We start from the raw sequence: 12519 nt of genomic DNA, 5'->3' as shown, positions 1-12519 counted from the left end.
CCAAAATGGAGGGAACAATTGACAATACAATGCATGCTTTTATTCCATATCGTGGGATAAATCAGCCCAATGATAGAAGCCAGCGTGCGCTGATAAGACGGAGAGCCATGCGGAATGTGGCAGAAACGAAGAAGAAAAGGGCAACAGAAAGTAAATGTATTTCAGGACCCTGCCCCCAGCTACCAACATTCTTCATGTCTAATTCTGTCATAGCGCAAAAGGATACTAAGCCAAGCGATTGGCCGCAGTATCGTAGGCCACAGTCACGAACATTAAAGGCGGAGTACCTTCAGATGATTCAGCAGCAACGGCTTCCAATACAGCCGCCATTTTCGCCTCCTTACTCTAACCTCCTTGTAACTGAGTACTTCTCCATACTGGATTTGGCACCTTTCACCGGGCTTCGTCTAGGGGCAACTACACTCTCCTTCTTCACCAAAGACCCTTCAAACATCATTCAAGCATTGTCTTCATCCGTTCCAGGGAGCCAAAAGTTCTTGTCATTCATCTTCCCACGATACGGCCAGGCTCTTACTTTAAGCCTCGCTGTGGATTGTATTGTGGCAAAAGTACAACAAATGATAATGAATATTGAGAGCAAATTTGCACAAAACATTGTGTTGCGCCAGCATACAAGAGTTCTTGAGTGTATTCAGCAAGACTTGAACGACAGAAGCCAGTGGATGAGCTCTGAGACATTGTGTGCAATACAGTTGTTAGGGTTATTTGATGTACGTGTAATGTTACAACTTCAGCTGTGGTGCGCAATCGCTAACTTTTTTATAGCTGATCAATAATGCCAGCCTTCAATCATGGTTATGCCACGTCGCGGGTGCCTCAAAGCTGATTGAACAGCGTGGAGCTCGCAACTTCAAAACAGACTTTGATCTGGCCATACTCACGGCACAGATTGGTCCTATAGTAAGAATCCATCTCCAATGCCTGTCTCAGTCTTAAGATGAGACAGGGCTGGAAATAATAAGTGTTGTTATAGTCGCTGAGCAGGCTACCGCCTCTAGATTACGGAAGCGATTCTCGATAACAGATACTGCTTCCTTACCGACGAATCTTGGAAGACAGTCATTTGCGATTCAATTCTTAGCGACGAGTATTATTCTAACTATCGAGATATTATAACGTGCCTATGGACGCATCTTGTCTGGGGCCCAAACCACTTCAAAATAGCGACTGATATGATCACAGCAACGGAGACCCCAGCGCCTCAAGAGTATACTGCTCTCGTCAAGGATATGATGAGCCACAATGAGAGCTTGTTATCTTTGACGAATCTTTTACAACAAAGGCTCGCTGCTGCAGATAGCAGAAGCGAGATGACGCCTGTTTCCAACGGATCGCAAGTAAATCCGCTAGAGATTGAGGGAACTTTGATCATATGCCGACTGATGAAGTTGCGAATTCTGTTCGCATTGGACCCAGCCCGGTTTTCTGCCATGGAAGTCGAGAGCCAGAATCTGGCTAGCCAAGTTATGTACTTGAGTAAGCAATTAGGTGAAGAAAAAGAAGGTAGAATCATGGGGGGTTTGTTCATGTCACAGACAACATGGATAGCGAGGGCCACAATAGAAACGTATGATATGTGGAAAACCGAGGTGGGTAGTAATGGTATGATTGCGAAATGGAAGTTTGAGGCTTGGTGTTGTGCTATGGGAAGAAGAATTAATGTCTAGTTTGTTCGTTTATTAAAGGTAATAGCAGTAGTAATTGGTTATTCGTGCTATCTGATATTGCTCTCTCACACACATTGGAGTAATGTTCGACCCGAATCTGCTTGACTGTTTCCAAACTTCTATTCAGCCATTCCTCTTGTCGCTTACACGATTCGCCTCTTTACATCTAGTTCTCGTTGCAGATGACATTCGCCCCAATGCAAATCCATTTTCCATTCTGGCGCTGATATTCATCCGTGTATCTTCCGTAGCACACCTTGCCCTCCAGATTGCGGAAGCTCATTCTCGCCCTGACAAGCGCAACGTTGCCGTCGCCAAAGATGCCGATATTGACGTCGTAGCTCTTCAGCTCGGTGAACGGCCGAGGCTTTGAGATCATGTCGAGAAACTCCTCTCGGTTGTAGATGTTCGCATCTTGAAGACTTGCTGTGAAGCCTGGTTCGAGAAACGTTTCATAAGTTGCGACATCGGAAGTCTGGTCGCTATTTAGGTATTTCAGGTTCAACTGCTCGAGCTCCTCAATATCCTTTTGTCGCTGTTGAGCTGCCATTTTATTCCTCTAATCTTATATCTTCTATGATTATGTGGAATGAGAATGTTTAATATTTAAAAAGGTGACTATGCTTGGCTGTCGTAAATGTCAAGTGTTGAAGATGCTGAGTCAATGAATTATGTTGATCGTCCTGGCTTTCTTATACTTAATTTGAGGCTCTGTAAATGGTCAAATCCGCCAAAGATCTACGCGTGTGTAATTGGTGGATGAGTGGACTGTCAATGTATCAAATTTGTCTGCCTGTCGATGCAAAGCGCAGTGCTACAAGATGGAGTTTCTTTTCACGCAATCCCGCGGACCAGCCGGCTCATGTAAGTGAATGCACTCGCCAGCTTTTTAACATCAGCGTGAATAGCGCAATTGGATCTTTCCACTAAAGATGGATGTGGCGCATCTCGCATCGCACTGAGATCCATCCAGGTGCTTGTTAGATCAGCCCCATATTGACCGTTACGGGTAACTTGATGAGGAAACAAGTTTGCGATCGTGCGAGCTGTCAGTTTCAGTGGGCACTCTAGATTCATGTTGCTATTGAAATGGCCAATCCAACGCGAGATTCTAGCGTTGGTTCATCTCCCCTGCCTTGAGGACGATCTCGGAGTGAATGGACAAATGCAGAATTCGAGCTCCCCGGAATGTATTACTTGTTTTGTCGAGTGCGTTAAAGAGCCCACTGTTGATCGACGGTATCTCGTAAACTCATACCAGGTCTTGCTTGAGATGCAATTGATTCGGAATCAAAGGCTTCCAGAAGCATGAACGGAGACTAATTTTTTCTCCTTCCGAATCAGAGAAATCTGCTGTTAGATTGACAAGTAGTTCTCTATAGATCGCAACAGCCCCTTTCATTCAGGCGGCCCAGACATGGTCACGAGTATTCGCATGTTTCGTATTGTGGAAATAAATATAGCCTCCTATAATCATTCAGATACCAGATATATAGACTTCTCGTGATCTTTTGAGCCATTTCGTAATGCGCTGTCTAATTGAAACACGTCAATGTTATTTTAAAAACATCTTGATCTCATTATTCAATAAAATACATCTCCTTTCATCAACACCCGCGCCGTCCGCAGCAGCTTCGCCTCTTCAATAGTGCCATTTCTCACTGCTGTACCCACGTCCACCACGCCGCTCGGATGCCCAATCCTGATGACATCCTTCTTTTCGCCGCCTATGAGCTCTGCAGCAATCGTCCCCTCAAGCTGAGATGCTGCACCTAGACACAGCGATAATGTCAAGGGAACGGCCTTGTGTGCCTGGCCCATGGACATGGCGAGGCACTGGATGTCGATCTGGGAAGTCTTTCTGGCGATTGGAGGTAACAGCATGACGACCTTGGGGACACTCTCGATGTTGGGATCGAGGCCCATTGCTGAGGCCCCGGCTTGACGGATCTCTTCGAGACGTGTTTTGAGAGCGATATCCACCTCGACTATGGCGGGAGTGAGGTTTGCGGCCGTGGCGTCGTCGAGGCCTAGGCTTGAAGTTGTGATGAAGACTCCAGGGTTACTGACGTCTACCAGCGACACCTTGACGGTGCTTCCGTCTGCAAGCGTTAGCTCATCGATGGGGTTTCCAGTGGGTAAAGCCTTTCCTGTCTTTGCGCCCGCGGGATCCAAGAAGCTGAGCGTTATGGGGGATTGCGTCCCGGGAACACCATCCATGGCATAATTCCCTTGTGGATTGTACACAAGAGGGTCCCCTCCAAGCTTAAAGTGCGAAACGAAGATCTTGGACGTGTTTGTGTTGAGAATGCGTAGAGTTGCCCAGCGGGAGTGAGTGGCTTCGTCGTAGGTTACGAGAGAAGGGATGCGAGATGGTGGCACGATGCCCATGTCCCAGGCGGCCGGGCCGACAATGGCTGACATGTTGCCGCATGTGCCGGCGAGATCCAGAGAGCCGTCCCGGATTCCGACCTGGACAAACGTGAACTCGGCGTCAACGTTCGGCCCCGCCCCGGAGCTATTGCCGGAGCCATGGCCGGAGGTTGAATCGGAGCCAGACGGAGGAGGTCCGATGACGACGACTTTAGATGTGGAGGAGATGCCGGAGCCCATGCCATTTAGCTGACGGCCGTAGACAGGGTCAGGGGAGCCCATTGCGGGAGCGAGGATGGGCTGCCATTGGCTGTGGATGGGAGGGAGAGAGGCGCGATTGAAGAGCAGGCCGGTGGAGGTGCCGCTGCGGACGAACCAGGCAGGGAGACGGCGCATTTTCATAGGATATTGGAAGATTTACGAATATGTCGGTTCCATATATGTGTACTTGGCAGAGGAATGAATATGTATTGGAGCGTGGAAAGCGAAGCAGTGGGGTGGTATGATCATGAATGTAACATGGTCTAGCTGTTGTCAAATCTCGGTCTAGTAGATCTTAAGGCCGAGGAAGACGGGCCGCTATAAAATATGGAGATTGCCTTCTGTGAATTACAACGCGCATGTTTACCGAAACGAGCAAACTTGTAGACTAGAAGTTTGCGGTTAATTTCTACAAGGTCTAAAAAAAATTAAATACATGAATCTATTCAGTGCGTAGCTCACTGTTTTTATAATTGGGTTACAAATTTTAGTTATAGTTTATTCGCAGCTTTTGGTCTCATTCCGCCAATACTACACAGGCACATGTGGACTAATTCATCCTTTGACAATCTGGGTCGGCATTAACTATATTCATTCGGAGCTCTCATCTTTCAGTCGTAAAGGAACACGGAGCGGGAAAAAAAAAGAGAGTAATGATGGATTTATCATCACCAAGCCAGCTTCTCACTCATGCCATTGGAGCAAGCTTCCCCTTGTCCCTGCTCCTTGGTCCAGTCGTATACACCACCCCGTTCCTGGAAAGCATCTTCATCCCACTTGATGTCCTTCAAAGCCGCCTCCACCCCGACGTCCAGAATGGACTTTGTGAGCTTATTGCCGTCTTTATCGATGAAGCGCATGTATTCATCTACTAGCAGATATGACGATGCCATGAGTCTGTTGGGCTCTGCGACAAATGATTTGTGGTGATTATGCTTGTTGCAGAACACTTCAAATTGCTCATCTGTAATGGTGAACTTTCGAGCGTCACGTAGGGTTTTCTCCGAATCATTCTGCCTCTTGTGTCAGCAATTATATTTGACCAGTAAATATGTATTGCGAATTCTGAGGGAAGAAGAAAAACGACTCAATTTACCTCTCCTTCCACGATCAATACCTGGAAGACTTTCCATCGGAAAGGATCGAGAATGTCAATGTGCTCATTCATATCCTCCGCATAGTTGAGACGAGTGACCACGGTATTCAGCTTAAACTTGATCTCGCTCTCGCGGCACCACTCCGCAATACGATATAGAATCTCAACTTGGTTGCCTGTGCCGCGACCAATTTGGATGTTCGTATCCTCATTGAAAGAGTCGCATGAACATGCCAAAATGTCAATGTTCTTGGCGTGCTGGCGAACCCATTCCTCTCTGACAAGGCTTCCGTTGGTGATGATGGATACAGACTCCAAGTGTAGGTCTTCCTTACAGTAGTCGACCAGCTCGCCTAGGAATTTTGGATAGAGGAAGGGTTCCCCACCTGCGAAATTAATCTTCTTCATACCAGCCTCTTGCAATAGCTGAAGACCTCGCTTTGCGCGAGATATGTCTTCCATGTGCGAAGTCTTTGCTGTATGAAAGCAGAAGCCGCCTTGTAAGTCAAATTAGTGAATGTTCAATTCCAAGCCATATAATTGTACGTAGAGCGCTAGCCATTGTCGCATACGTCGGTATCCTGATCATGTTCACGGCACAACGGCAATTTAGGACTCCCAAGTGGATATGCACAGCTTACATGATTTATTGCATTGGCGTGTGAAGAAATAGTTTACAGAAAGAGGAGTTTGACCTTTTTTTTGCAGACGAAAGATTGAGGCTCGTGCAAAGACAAAGGCCAGTCCAAGGGCGACAAAGCTAACAAGTGTGAAAGCCAGCAGCATTGTTTCTTTGAAAAGTGTTTGGAGTGCCGGGTATATGAACGACGTTAATGGCGACGAGAAATAAGGAATTGAGCAATGTGAGATTTCGAGATAACAGTTGAATACGATCTTTTGGCACGCATGTAGAAAGAATACCGCGCAATGAAGAAAACAGGCCTTGTGTTAAGAAAAAAAGATTGTGCGGGGTCCGCGTTCATGACGCCTTGAAGACAAAAGGCTCGGTTCTGTTCGTGGTCAGCTGTTCAACGTCTGCAGCCGATGGTTGCACCAAAACAACACGGAAACAAAAGATGCGTGTAACTTCAAAGCCGAGAATACAGATCCAAGTATCTTCAAAGATGAATTGAACGGTCAAAGAACGCCAAGTTTCAGGTCAAGTTGTATGCTGGAGCAGATATTCATTTCGCCCAGGAGATGGTTATAAAAGGCCAAGTCAGGACCTATAAATTTGTAATGCTTAGATACTTCAAAAACTCCAAAACCAAAGCTGCTTAAACAATCTCTACCGTTAAGCGATACCTCAACTCAAGAGCTGCCCTCAAACTTGCGAGACGGGAAGATACTCCTGTTAAACGTATCACCAGCCTACGCTAACCACTCTCATCTTTAACATATCGTGCAACCTACCTGCTAACTTCAGGATACAATGGCCAACTATAATCTTCCCCAGCCGTACTTTCATCTCTGTCCCGACCTCAACATTCCCCCGCCCCCCAATGGCCAACTCAAGCTGGGCACAATATTGCGAGACGTCAGCATTGGTAACGTCATATTCCCTCTTGACGGTGGCAAACCTATTGAGGCTCCCGATTCGCAACTAAGGCCGTTCCAAGTAGCTTCCAAGATGGGTGGCTTTATTCGGAGCCTGGAGGAACTCGGCGAAGGCAATATGTGGGAGGCAATCGCTAACAGTGAGGTGGTGTCCCAATACTCCCGCCCAAACTATCACGTAAACAGACACAAAATTTTGGCAGTGGATAAGCTACTTGTTCGGTACTTTATTCCGACGCCTGATTACATTGACAAGGCTCTCGAAATCGATGGTGTGGCCCATTATATCGAGAGCACGCAGCGGAAGAGGCCTGTATATATGATCACTGGGCTGATGTGGACCGACGGAGCTACGAAGCTTGTGAATAAGCGTGGTGCAGACGGTTTTGACAGAGACTCATCTAGTCCATTCATCGTCGGGATCCGAGTTCGAAAGATATGGTGGCGTAAGAATGGTACGAGGTATGAATCCGAAGACGAACTTGAAGCTCTATTCGACCCCTCCAGCGCCAAGGAAGAGAGCAATGAGGGCGAGACGAAAGAGGAGGAAAGCGAGAACCAAAGAAAGGAGAACGGTCGCAATCATCTTAAAGTTTGGTGGTTGCAATAACCTTGAGGACTTTTACTTGCCTATGATATGAAGACATGAATAGGCAGCTAATTAAGCATCATTAACCAATAAATTACGCACTTGAGATTGTTAGTCTCTAGAACATCAGCCGAGCGTTTGTTACATCATGGGAGATACAGTAATGTTGTTTTCGGAAGATTAGACTAGGATACAGCTTAGGGACAAAATCGATTCTTTTTCACTTATAATATTTACATTTAGAAGCATAATTAAGAGTTGGAACTACTTTATTAGCCTAGAAAGATATCGCAGCGTAATCCTTTCAAGTTTATAAGGCTATTGATACGCTGAGCTATGTACGCAGCTTCTTCTAACGGGCATATTCTTATACAACTTGCTTACGACTTATGCACTTACTCTATTTTCAAAATAGTGAATACAGGAAAAAAAACCCCCATACTCTATATCCAACTGGCTTCATAAGTGGCAAGCAATGTCCATCTTCACTTCACTCATCACAACCCAACCTAACCATCAAGCTCGAGCGCAAAAGCTAGAGGCAAGCAGAGTAAAAGAGTAAGCTTTTAATAGAAAGTGTTACCAGAAAGATAAAGTCAAGCTTTATGAGTGAGTTTCTGTGACAGTAAAAAGGTGTGCCTTGTGGCCAATTGGGGACACAAGCCAAATGCCAGTATATACGAAATCGGTCAAGTTCCATTATAGTCTCCGCTAGGATCGTGAAACTTTGTGACGGCCACAGTGAAGGTATTCCCAACATAATTCAATCTTTGAACTCTTAGTCTGTGCGCGTAACAACAGTGCGCGGGCCAAAGTCTCGTTGTTCAGAGCCTTTGAAGTAAATTTCCTTTGTCTAATTAATGGATTTGCGGCCAACTGATTAAATATATATGCACGCATAATTGCTCTGTTCAAATCAATCAATAATCATCGTGCTACAACAGACAGACAGCTGAGAGCAGTCGGCCGATACCTACAGCGATAGCGAAGTGCTAATTGCCTAGTATATCTCAACCAGAGACTTTGAAGTGCAATCACCCTCGAGAGGTCGGCAATGGCGGCTTTTCGAGATGAAGCACCTTCCTAGCCTGCTGGATTTACCCTGGCTGGGGCAGCAAAGGGGCCCATCTCAGCCAAAGCCAGTGATTGCAAATCGCTGTTCGTGAAGAGCCTCCAGATTCGGAGTTCAAACAGAGAAGATGGATATGAATCCGTTTTACGGAAACTTGAAGAGAAATTCCTCGATTGGGCGGCTTATCTGGGCGTCTTTGCTGGAGCGAGTCAAAGTCTTGATCATCTTCTGGAGCGTCATCCACAATACCGCCATCACATTCTCATGTGGTTGGATATGCTTGAGGCTAACCTTCTTCAGGGTAAGATGGCGGTCCGGATCTCAATGGATTGCAAGCTAACTGAATGGTAACAACGACCGATCCTAGTGAACTAGATTCGGACGATTCTTCGGACGAGGAAGTAGATATACGCAGAATCGAGCTTGAGAGAATCCACCAGTCGTTGAAAGAACTGGACCGACTTGCATTGCATGTACGGCATTCTTCTGCTTCAGTTCTTGAAATCCGGGTCAGAATATTTGAAACAAGACAGCTCGCAGAGGCTTATTCTTTCAGCTTCAAGGCGATGTTGGCAGTTGATTGTCTCTACCCCAGAGCCTCCGAAAACTTCCGAGGGTATTTGAGCCAATTGATGACTCAAACACATATGAAGCTTCTATACTGGCAATCCTATGATAAAACTTTGTATAACGACCGCTGCTTTGACAGAAAATCCCTAGATGGCTCTACGCAGATACAGCAACACTCGTCAGACTCGCCTGCTAAGAGTTTGTCACCGCAGCCATCAATCATAGACCAAAAGCAAGCCCTATCAGAATCTAAGACACCAAATAAAGTACCGGTTAGTACTTCAATGCTACACGAGACTCTGCTATTGAATTTGGCTCCTGGATTCACTATACTAACAACAGACGCTGAGATGCCGTCTCCACGACATGCGGGAGCATCGACCGTCCTCGGAAGTGAAGCGAAAATCCCTGACCCTCCAAAATTTACTGATGCAGAGGCTCTGAAACCTTGTCCCCTCTGTCGAAAGAATTTCAACGAAGCCGAGTTTACCAATGACACGTGGTGGAAGTAAGTCGTTTCTCTGTGGACAATCTCTTGATAGATACTAATATTCATGATCTAGGTGCCATGTGAATGAAGACTTGTTACCATTTGCGTGTATTGCAGGACCATGTTTTCAACCTCCAGCTTTTGCTTGCCGGTCCGAATGGAGAGCCCACATGCAGCGGCATCACGGTATCTTCTGGCAAAGAAGTCTAGCCGTCCAGATTAGTGATAATATGCACCCTAACACTCAAGAAAAGTTGGATGTTGGCCCATTTGAAGATGTTTGCCCTCTCTGCTGCATGCCACTAGTTGGACCTAGTAGATCAGCAATCGGTCAGTTCGCATACCTGATGTCTTTCACGTCACAGACTGCCGTCGAAATGCTAACAACGCCTCTAGATTCCAACGATGTCATTGAGAGTCACAATATGAATACAAAGAACGAGACAGGTTTGGACAAGAAGACCGCTACCGGTATAGCAGAGATTATAGAGAACCATATGATGAGTCCCATGATGAATCATATCGCTGATCACCTACAATTCTTGGCCTTACTCACCGTGCGATTATCAGCAAGAAAAATCACAGATGGAGATGAAAATAGCTTTTCCAGCTCTCCAGCTCTCAGCAGCGATCAAGATTCTGAACAAAGAAGCACTTTAGACGATGAATCTGAATTCGTTGAGGGAGACGCATCCAAGGGACATGACGGGCATGAGTTCCTAGCCGACGCCCCTCCAGACCTAGAATGCCCAGAGAACGAATGGATTGAGTCGCTCCTCAGAGATCTCGGCCAGGAAGCAGATATTAGCATTTCAACATGCAGACCCCCAAGTTTATCGCATTAGCTCTAGTATAATATGGGTTATACAGGGCAGTACTTCTGCTTTGGCTGCCACCAAAATATCGACCAATTACATCATCTATATTTGGAGCTTCAAATAGTACTGCTGGATGCATATTCGGCCAAGTATACATCATGCAGCTCCCTTTGTGCGGTAAGGCTAATTTTCCGGTTGATCTTGTTTTAACATTGCGGCAACCCATGAGTAGTGCTCACGACTTGAACTGTAAGACAGCGCAATTGAAGTATAGAGGTACCTAGCACGAACAGAGTCTATCTTACATTATGGTATTATGATGTTGTTAGACACTTGAACGGCAAAGCGACTTTAAAGTTTACTTCAGGTCATGGATACGTACATCTCGAGGAGACAAGGTGATACTTAAGGCCGATATCTCATATTACTTTACAACTTGTACACAGTTATATACGGCAATTGCATCTAATCCAATGTTAAGAAATATCATGACTCTGTATGTAACTTAACTTCAAATGTAATGAGTAATTACCATCTCCTCTTCATTGGCCACAACCCAACTCTCCCATCCCAATCATCGCTACTACTTCTTAGTAATGATAAGTCCCAAAGCAACCAAAGCAACAGCAACAGTAACAAAATCATCACCCATCCACCCAAAACCTCCTCATAACCCTCTGCGCATACTCCTCACTCATCCCCCAATTCTCCACCGCATCCCGAATGCCCCTCTCCATCCTCCCCACGTACTCCTCCTTCGGCTTCCCATCCCTCACACGCTTCCGGTCGACGTAAACCAGCACCTTCACCGGCGTCAATTCCTCCCTGACATACGTCCCGCCGCTTGTGCTGACGGCCTCTGTGTGGCTAACCCAGTCCGCTTCGAGGTAGACCTTTTCGTAGGCCCAGGGCACGCCTTCGTAGCGGTCGAGGCGCTCTTCGTCTTCTATCGGTAGGAGGTAGAGCATGCCATATACTTCGCTTATTTCTTCGCCGTGGTCTTCCATTATGCCTTTGCCCTTTTGTTCTTTGACTGCTTCTTCCTCTTCCTCCTCCTTCTCTCCGCTGTCTTCGCCCTCTTCGTAGTCTTCATCTTCTTCCCTCATTTCAGCGTCTTCGTCTTCTTTTCCCAGTTCCACCACATTCGCATATCCCCTCCTATTGATGATCCACTTCCATCCCGTCATCTTCCCCAACCCAACAGCCGTTGAGTACGGGCACCGCTCCCGCATCTGATCCGTGGACAAGTTGCTTCCATACGCAAAATACAGAATTTCTCTTCTGTTCTCGTCCGTAATAGTGAGGGTGCTGTCCTGTGAGTCCTGGCTGCTATTGCTGCTCTGAGACTCCATCGCGATTGATTCCCCTCTCTGTGTGCTGTATGTGTGTTTGTTGTTGTTTATGAGTTGACAGTGGTGGAACCTCTAGTGTAAGTCGATCCCTCAGAATGCAGGATAATGCAGAGAGTAATGCACATCCGCAGCGCTGACTCAAGTAAATAAATAAATATCAGTACTTCCTAGTTAAAAGAAAAAGAGAAAAACGCCCGATTGATCGAAAAAAGAGATGGTGTGATTGTCAACTGCCTAGCGCCACCCAAATCTGCCCTGTACCTTTTTTCCTTTTCCAATAAAGATTTGGCGATCAGCAATAAAAGTCAATCGGTCCTGCCACCACTACGCGATTGCGCCCACGGGAGGCCGTTAGTCCTGTTTCCCAAAGCAGCAATCGGGATTGGGGTCGCGTAGAATTATGCAAGGCTGAGCGCGCACACGGCCACTCCGAGCAAGGCAAACCCACGAAAATATAAAAATAATCGTGAGAATAAGGGAGAAACCAGCAGAGGAATAAACAATACTTTTTTTTGTGTTTGTATTTCGCTCTTCTCTACATAACAGCTATTTTTACACTTTGTATTAACCGAGGGAGGGGGAACTATGACACACAAGGCCTTGGTATTGGGTACATTGGTCAGCCGACTTTGATCTCCAGGCAGCAAAGCAGA

The 12519-nt window shown here is 46.3% G+C and overlaps 7 protein-coding genes across 7 annotated transcripts; 3 read left to right on the top strand and 4 right to left on the bottom strand.

Annotated features, from left to right (window-relative positions):
• Positions 1-194: 194 nt before the first annotated feature.
• TGAM01_v206342 (hypothetical protein) lies at positions 195-1688 on the top strand (the record flags this gene model as incomplete). Its single annotated transcript, XM_024549852.1, has 3 exons — positions 195-731; positions 787-921; positions 1020-1688. The coding sequence occupies 3 exons, from the start codon at positions 195-197 to the stop codon at positions 1686-1688; spliced, it is 1341 nt and encodes a 446-aa protein (XP_024405416.1).
• Positions 1689-1854: 166 nt separating this feature from the next.
• Positions 1855-2238, bottom strand: TGAM01_v206341 (hypothetical protein; the record flags this gene model as incomplete). Its single annotated transcript, XM_018807069.1, has 1 exon — positions 1855-2238. The coding sequence occupies one exon, from the start codon at positions 2236-2238 to the stop codon at positions 1855-1857; it is 384 nt and encodes a 127-aa protein (XP_018659770.1).
• A 1034-nt stretch (positions 2239-3272) lies between these two features.
• TGAM01_v206340 (hypothetical protein) lies at positions 3273-4457 on the bottom strand (the record flags this gene model as incomplete). Its single annotated transcript, XM_018807068.1, has 1 exon — positions 3273-4457. The coding sequence occupies one exon, from the start codon at positions 4455-4457 to the stop codon at positions 3273-3275; it is 1185 nt and encodes a 394-aa protein (XP_018659769.1).
• A 533-nt stretch (positions 4458-4990) lies between these two features.
• Positions 4991-5980, bottom strand: TGAM01_v206339 (hypothetical protein; the record flags this gene model as incomplete). The annotated part of the gene is made up of 3 exons (XM_018807067.1): positions 4991-5335; positions 5419-5915; positions 5965-5980. 3 exons carry the CDS (start codon positions 5978-5980, stop codon positions 4991-4993), a joined length of 858 nt encoding a protein of 285 aa, XP_018659768.1.
• An 870-nt stretch (positions 5981-6850) lies between these two features.
• On the top strand, positions 6851-7585 carry TGAM01_v206338 (hypothetical protein; the record flags this gene model as incomplete). The annotated part of the gene is made up of 1 exon (XM_018807066.1): positions 6851-7585. The coding sequence occupies one exon, from the start codon at positions 6851-6853 to the stop codon at positions 7583-7585; it is 735 nt and encodes a 244-aa protein (XP_018659767.1).
• A 1905-nt stretch (positions 7586-9490) lies between these two features.
• TGAM01_v206337 (hypothetical protein) lies at positions 9491-10541 on the top strand (the record flags this gene model as incomplete). Its single annotated transcript, XM_018807065.1, has 2 exons — positions 9491-9714; positions 9770-10541. The coding sequence occupies 2 exons, from the start codon at positions 9491-9493 to the stop codon at positions 10539-10541; spliced, it is 996 nt and encodes a 331-aa protein (XP_018659766.1).
• Positions 10542-11158: 617 nt separating this feature from the next.
• On the bottom strand, positions 11159-11866 carry TGAM01_v206336 (hypothetical protein; the record flags this gene model as incomplete). The annotated part of the gene is made up of 1 exon (XM_018807064.1): positions 11159-11866. One exon carries the CDS (start codon positions 11864-11866, stop codon positions 11159-11161), a length of 708 nt encoding a protein of 235 aa, XP_018659765.1.
• Positions 11867-12519: the final 653 nt, after the last annotated feature.

This window comes from Trichoderma gamsii (genome assembly GCF_001481775.2).
Source record: "Trichoderma gamsii strain T6085 chromosome Unknown Scaffold_21.2, whole genome shotgun sequence".
NCBI lineage: Eukaryota > Fungi > Ascomycota > Sordariomycetes > Hypocreales > Hypocreaceae > Trichoderma > Trichoderma gamsii.
The sequence above is the reverse complement of the archived record's forward strand: the minus strand, read 5'-3'. Positions and strand labels throughout refer to the sequence as shown.